Below are 7,725 nucleotides of genomic sequence, written 5' to 3'. Positions count from 1 at the left end.
CACTATAAGTATAACATTTCAAATGTGGGGTCTAAAATTTCGATTCAAATGTGGGGTATTGTTGGAAGTTTGAATGAAACTCAAGGACATTTGTCCCACATTGGTAGAAAGAAGAAAGAGTGAGGTTTTTATAAGTGTGGAAGTCCTGCACTTAGTAAATGAAAGTTGGGCCAAGTGGAAGCCAATTGGGTTTCAAAATCAATTTGGGCATTGAATATTATATAATTAATATATAATATTTAATTATCAAAAAGATGGGCCTTGGTTTTGGGGCACTTGGGCACTTTCAGGTTTAAATTAATTTTTTAGTTTCGAATTAATAGTTTTTTATTAATTCAGATTAGTTTAATTAACTGTTTTCTAACAGTTGCAACTCTTATGATAAGGTTTCAGAGGTTTCAGAGGTCCATAAGCGTCTATCTTCTGGGTAAAGTATGGCTTATGTGAAACAACATCATTCAAGATGCAATAAAAAGCTCTTTTTTCATGCGGAACCGCCTACCAAAGTCCATTGGGGGATGAAGTGGTCTTTCACAGAAGTAGTCCTCCATGAGACTCTTATGATATTTTTCTCTCTTCTAATTCTTGTATTCATGGCCTACAACGAAACCACCATGTTTGGATTGTTGAGCATATTGCTCCAACAAAAAGTATGGTGTTGAACGGCCATTGCAACCCTCTGTTGATGAAGGTCATCATCATTAGAATCATCATTGAAGAAATTCTGTATAGCCTTCCCACGTGAATTCATTATAAGAAGGAGAATGAAATTGAAGGAGACTGTGTGGTCAATTGGGTAGAATAACACTTCTTAAATAGACAAGAGGATAAGATGACCTAAATGTTTGAAAATAATTGAATGAAGATAGGAAAAAATAGGGAAAGATAAGGGAATCCAATAAAGTGAGATGAACAAAGATGAGCAATGGTTCAGAACATGATTGAAACAAGACAATAAGAGATGATAAATGGTTTAGAAAATAATTGAATGAAGATGGGAAAATATAGGGAAAGATAAGGGAATCCAATAAAGTGAGATAGACAAAGTTGAGCAATGGTTCAGAACATGATTGAAACAAGACAATAGGAAATGGGAAAGGATTCAAAAAATAATTGAAGAACACAAGTGGAGGTGGGCAAAAGTTCAGAATATTATTGAATGAGGATAAAGGAATTCAATGAAGTAAAAGTAAAAGTAAAAATTGAAGACAATTATGGCAATGGCTTCAATGAAAGATTTCAATTATTCTGGGCATATGCAAAAATAGTAGCTCTAGGGGTATAGATTGGGATGATGTAGATCTTTTTTTTTTCTTTTTTTTTCCCTTCCTTCTTAAATTCTTCCTGTCTCACATGTCCTGTTAGAGTTTCGGTAATGCAAGTTTGTTTTGATTTGAATAAGCTCCTATTTTTCAGGAGCTAGTAGTTCATTTAAGTTAGGAGTTGATCAGGTCAAGTATGACCGAGTTGTTTGCTTAGTTGCCACAGTCTTCGGGATGTGGAGACGTGGTTTGTTTTAATTTGTTTTTCCAGTTGTAATGGCTATTTAAGCCAAACATGTTCTGTTAATAATTAGGGGATTATTTCACGATCTTTACAGCTTCTTAGAGCTAGGTCTTTGATACTCCAACAATTGGTATCAGAGCCCTTAACAGGGCCTGACTGTGAATACGAGAGTGAAACGAGAGATTGAGAGTTCTCTTGAAATGGCAGAAGGAAGCAGCACCTATGTGCCTAAGTTTGTGGGGCACTATGATCATTGGGCTGAGCTGATGGAGAATCTGCTTCGTTCCAAGGAGTATTGGAATGTTGTAGATCGCGGCGTCATGGTGAATGTCGCAGGGGAAGTACGGTCTTTCTCCTCAGTGGTGGCAGAAGGAAGTCAACCCACTGATGCTCAACGGAAGGAGCATGAAGATAACAAGCTGAAGGACTTGAAGGCAAAGAACCTTCTCTATCAAGCAATCGAACGAGATGTGCTTGAGACCATTCTTGACAGAAGCTCCTCAAAGGCAATCTGGGACTCCATGAAGCAAAAGTTTCAGGGTTCAACGCGGGTTAAAAGGGCACAACTGCAGTCGTTACGTTGTGATTTTGAAGTTCTTTGCATGAAGGAAGGAGAATCGGTGAATGCTTACTTTGCTCGTGTTTTATCCATAGCCAACAAAATGAAGGCTCATGGAGAGAATATGAGTCAAACAATGATCATGGAAAAAATCCTTCGATCAATGATTTCTAAGTTCAACTACGTAGTATGTTCGATTGAGGAGTCCAACAACATGACTACAATGACCATTGACGAACTTCAGAGCAGCCTTCTTGTGCATGAGCAAAGAATGAAGGGTCAAGGTGAGGAAGAGCAAGTCCTCAAGGTCACCCATGAAGACAAAACAAGAAGAGGTAGGGGACGAGGAGCTGGGAGAGGTGGGCGCGGTAGAGGAAGACAAACCTTCAACAAAGCCACGGTTGAATGCTACAAATGTCATAAACTTGGGCATTTTCAAAACGAGTGTCCTAGTTGGGAGAAGGGTGCCAATTATGCCTAGTGGGATGAGGAGGAAGAGTTTCTACTGATGGCTTACATTGAGGACAAGAATGCCAAGAGAGAAGGTGTTTGGTTCCTAGACTCAGGATGTTCTAACCACATGTCAGGAAGCAAGGATTGGTTCATGGAGATGGATGAGCAAGTTAGACACTCAGTAAAGTTAGGCAACGGTGCAAGGATGACTGTGTTGGGAAAAGGGAGCATTAAGCTTGAGACCGAAGGTTTAACCCAAGTGGTGAGAGATGTGTTTTACATTCCTGAGCTCAAGAATAATTTATTGAGCATTGGTCAACTTCAAGAGCGAGGACTTGCTATTGTCATGAAAGCTAGGGCTTGTAAAATATATCATCCTACGAGAGGTCTTATTATGCAAACTCTAATGGCAGCTAATAGAATGTTTGCTTTACTAGCCACTATGATTACTCAGCCTTCAAAATGTCTAATAGCAAGCACGGATGACTTATCAGACCTGTGGCATCGTCGTTATGGTCATGTGAACAACAAAATCCTCAAAGCCTTAGAGAGCAAGCAACTTGTCAAAGGACTTCCCCAACTCAAAGCCAAGAACAAAGCATGCACAGTATGTCATCTTGGAAAACAACATCAAGAAGCCATTCCTAAGAAGAGTCAGTGGAGGGCTTCAAAGAAACTTCAGTTAGTTCATGCCGATTTGTGTGGTCCAATCACTCCAACTTCAAGCAGCCTAAAAAGGTATTTGTTGTGCTTTATCGACTATTTCAGTAGAAAAGCTTGGATTTATTTCTTAGCCGAGAAGAGTGAAACTTTTTCTATGTTCAAAGTATTTAAAAATATGGTTGAAAAAGAGTTTGGGTGTGATATATGTTGTTTGAGGACAGATAGGGGAGGTGAGTTCACTTCCAAGGAGTTCAACGTGTTTTGTGTTGATCATGGCATTAAGAGACAACTCACTGCTGCCTATACTCCTCAACAGAACGGAGTGGCAGAACGTAAGAATCGAACTGTATTAAACATGGTTCGATGCTTGCTTTCAGAGAAGGAGATGCCTAAACTCTTTTGGCCAGAAGCAGTTCGATGGGGATTGCATGTGTTAAATAGGAGTCTAACTGTGGCAGTAAAAGGAAAGACTCCTGAAGAGTGTTGGAGTGAAAAAAAACCCAATGTCGAGTACTTCAGAGTTTTCGGCTGCATTGCTAACGTGCATATTCCTGACAAGAATAGAGTAAAGTTAGATGAGAAGAGTCATAAATGCGTGTTTCTTGGCATTAGTGAAGAATCTAAAGCCTATCGGCTTTATGATCCTACGGCTAAAAGGGTGATTGTTAGTAGGGATATTGTGTTTGAAGAGAATGAGCGCTGGAATTGGAGGAGGAGTGATGAAGACGTGAGGAGTGATGTCTTTACTTGGGTAGATAGTGATGATAGGGAAATCAGTGACTATGATGAGGAAGAAGAAGAAGAAGGTAAAGATGAGGAAGAACAAGTAGAAGGAGCTGATTCGGGTACAGAAGATTTGGAAGGAGAAAATGATGCTGCTACACCAGAGGAGAGAGTTAGGAGAGCACCTCGATGGATGGAAGACTATGTTAGTGGAGCTGGTCTTTTTGATGAGTCAAACTTGGCTTGTTTTATGGTACATGATGATCCAATATGTTTTGATGAAGCAGTGAAAAAACAGAAATGGAGGAAAGCGATGGATTTGGAAATGGAAGCTATTAAAAAAATAAAAAATAAAAAAAAGACATGGGAGCTTGTAAGTCTGCCGAAAGGGATGAAGAAAATTGGTGTCAAATGGGTTTTTAGAACAAAGTTGAATGAAAAGGGAGAAGTAGATAAATGCAAAGCACGTTTGGTAGTCAAAGGTTATGCTCAGAGGTATGGGATCGATTACAGCGAGGTTTTTGCACCTGTGGCTCGTTGGGACACCATAAGATTGATCTTGGCTCTAGCTGCGCAGAAAGGGTGGATTGTTTTCCAGCTAGATGTCAAGAGTGCGTTTCTTCATGGGGAATTGAAAGAGGCAGTATACGTGGAGCAGCCAGAAGGCTATGTTCGTAAAGGAGAAGAGCATAAAGTCTTGAAGCTTAAGAAAGCTCTCTACGGCTTGAAACAGGCTCCAAGAGCCTGGTACAGCAGAATCGAAGGATTCTTCATGAAGGAGGGTTTTGAGAAATGCAGTCATGAGCACACATTGTTCCTCAAACATGAAGTTGGAGGTAAATTCTTAATTATTAGCCTCTATGTGGATGATTTAATTTATACAGGGAATGATGTGGAGCTATGTGAGAAGTTTAAGAAATCAATGAAGCTAGAGTTTGACATGAGTGATGGGGAAGATGAAGTACTTTCTAGGAGTTGAGGTTCAGCAGAGTTGTGAAGGGATACATTTATGCCAAAGGAAGTATGCTGGGGAGGTGTTGGAAAGGTTTGGAATGGGAGGCTGCAATCCCGTGAAAAACCCTATCGTGCCAGGCACGAAACTGGTGAAAGATGGTGGAGAAGTCAGTGTGAATTCAACCTTGTTCAAGCAGCTGATTGGCAGCTTGATGTACCTATCAGTCACTAGACCAGACATTGCATTTGTTGTTTGCCTGTTAAGCAAGTTCATGGCAGATCCGAAAGTATCTCATATGGCAGCAGCAAAGCGGGTTCTCAGGTATGTGAAAGGGTCTGTGAACTTAGGAGTGTTTTATGGAAGGGGTGCTGAGAATTTGGGAATAATTTATGAGAAAAATTCTGAAGTTGTTCTTAAGGCCTATACTGACAGTGACTATGCTGGTGATACAGATGATAGAAGAAGCACTTCTGGATATGTGTTTCTTCTAAGTGGTGGTGCAGTTGCATGGAGCTCAAGAAAGCAACCAGTTGTGACCCTTTCTACCACCGAAGCAGAATATGTAGCTGCTGTGGCATGTGCTTGCCACAGTATCTGGATGAAAAGAGTACTCAACAGTCTCAGTTTCTCTTCATGTAAGTGTGTTAAGATTTTTTTGTGATAATAGTTCAACTATCAAGTTATCAAAAAATCCAGTTCTCCATGTAAGAACCAAACACATAGATGTGAGGTTCCACTTCTTACGTGATCTGGTCAAGGAAGGTGTTGTGGAGTTAGTTCATTGTGGTATTAGTGAGCAGGTAGTAGACATCATGACAAAGCCTTTGAAGTTAGAGTCGTTTGTGAAACTGCATGATCTACTAGGAGTTCAAAGCATGAAGCTTATAAACTGACTTGCCTTCAGCTAGTGCAGTTTAGGGGAGGATATGTTAGAGTTTCAGTAATGCAAGTTTGTTTTGATTTGAATAAGCTCCTATTTTTCAGGAGCTAGTAGTTCATTTAAGTTAGGAGTTGATCAGGTCAAGTATGACCGAGTTGTTTGCTTAGTTGCCACAGTCTTTGGGATGTGGAGACGTGGTTTGTTTTAATTTGTTTTTCCAGTTGTAATGGCTATTTAAGCCAAACATGTTCTGTTAATAATTAGGGGATTATTTCACGATCTTTACAGCTTCTTAGAGCTAGGTCTTTGATACTCCAACACGTCCTGTTCTTTTTTCTTTTCGTCCTCCTTGTCTCTGACCCAAAATCTTGATCTCTTACCAAGGTCACAAAACTTGGTAACAATTATCAAATACTGAGCGTCTTGGCTCTTCCCAGAAATGGAAAACAATAATTTATTCTTCTTTGTTTCTCAGGAAGCTTTCTAAACAGATTGGATTTTTATGGTTAGAAAGGAATAACTTGACAAATAAATTTAATAAGTTATTTATGATTTAAATTACTCAGTGAAACCATAAAGCCCAGAAACTCAAAAATCCCACCACCTACAATAATACAAAAATACAAAAACACACTCTTGAAAAGTGACTTTTCTTTTGATAGGGAAAAAGAAAGGATTGTGATTGCAGAGGTTTGGGAGAGAGGAAAGCGTGGTGTGAGAGATAAGATTTTAAGGCAGAGACATGAAGAAAGAAAAAAGTTAGGGACAGGACGTGAGACAGAAATTGACCACAAAAGAGACGTGAGACAGAAATTGACCACAAAAGAAACGAGAGACAGGAAGACGAGAAGAAAAAAAAGGACGGGATGTTAACTTTGCCGTTAGTTGGGTTAGGGTTTTTTTTTTTCTTTTTTAATTAAGAGTAAATTGGATTTTTGTTTGAAGGATGATGTGTCAACTTTTAATTCCCTTAGATTAAATTTTAATGAAGTGGCATATGGAGAACAAAATTTATTAGCATCCATCACATGCATCCAAAAAGAGGCAAAGAAGGTTTACGAAAGCAAAATACAGAAAACAGAATTCTTGCTTTTGCTGGAAACAAAGAATGCTTGCTGAGAATACAAAAATATGGACGAAACAGTACACGTATACAAAAATGCCTAAGAAAATATGTTCCATAGTCTATTTGTAATCTTGCAAAGCCCCAGCACTGCCAATCACATGCTAAAAAAGAAAACACATATACACATAGAAGCTAAGAAACTCTTGTTAGATAGTCTATATGTACTCTGCCAATGCCCTAGTCTTGTAAATTGCAAGCTAGGAGAGAGAGAAAGACAACGATTTTTCATGTTTCACTCCAAGTTACTGAATAAGTTGCTTGGATGGACTATATATATATATATAAATAAATTACTTAAAGATTTTTCCAGACATTAAAATCTGTACTTGAGCTGTTATAATTTATGATGTTGTCTTGGCATCCTATAAAGTATGAACTCCGTACTGGATCTATATTTATTAAAGCATGGGCAGTTCCGCTTGGGCTACCTGCAACAGCAACCTCATCTGCACCAATGGTCACTTCAGCATAGCCATTACCATCCACCTGGTGGTTCTCCAGCTTCAAATAGTTCACAACTAAAAGAGTAAGTAAAAAATAACAAGATTATGAAGTGAAACACTACAATGAGACGTTTAAATTTACGTCATTATACCTATATCGTATTCATCTGAATTACTTATTCATCCTAATTGTAACAACAGATACTATCAGGCAATTTCCTAATGGATGCACATTAGAATGCAGTCGTTTTAATAACTACTGTAGGACCATTGTCACAATTTATTTGTTTTTTTTTTTAATAGAAACATTTTTATTCAAATTGTAAGGATCAAAACAAGGGCATTTAGAACACAGATAAAAAGAAAAAACACTAGCCGGTGAAACAGACACAAGGCCACTCAACACATGACTAACCA

At 38.7% G+C, this 7,725-nt stretch overlaps 1 protein-coding gene across 2 annotated transcripts in view; it reads right to left on the bottom strand.

Annotated features, from left to right (window-relative positions):
• Positions 1-6,899: 6,899 nt before the first annotated feature.
• LOC117635149 overlaps positions 6,900-7,725 on the bottom strand; it is a 4,977-nt gene continuing 4,151 nt past the window's right edge. Inside the window, exon 3 of one of the 2 annotated variants that reach the window (XM_034369493.1) lies at positions 6,900-7,366. In XM_034369493.1, the coding sequence (XP_034225384.1) occupies positions 7,160-7,366 (207 nt within the window). In that variant the 3' untranslated portion in view covers positions 6,900-7,159. Of the gene's footprint in view, positions 7,384-7,725 lie in introns of both variants that reach the window. The other variant, XM_034369494.1, reaches the window with a different exon arrangement.

Source organism: Prunus dulcis, chromosome 7, assembly GCF_902201215.1.
Source record: "Prunus dulcis chromosome 7, ALMONDv2, whole genome shotgun sequence".
Taxonomy (NCBI): domain Eukaryota; kingdom Viridiplantae; phylum Streptophyta; class Magnoliopsida; order Rosales; family Rosaceae; genus Prunus; species Prunus dulcis.
This window is presented reverse-complemented; position numbering and strand designations above follow the sequence as displayed.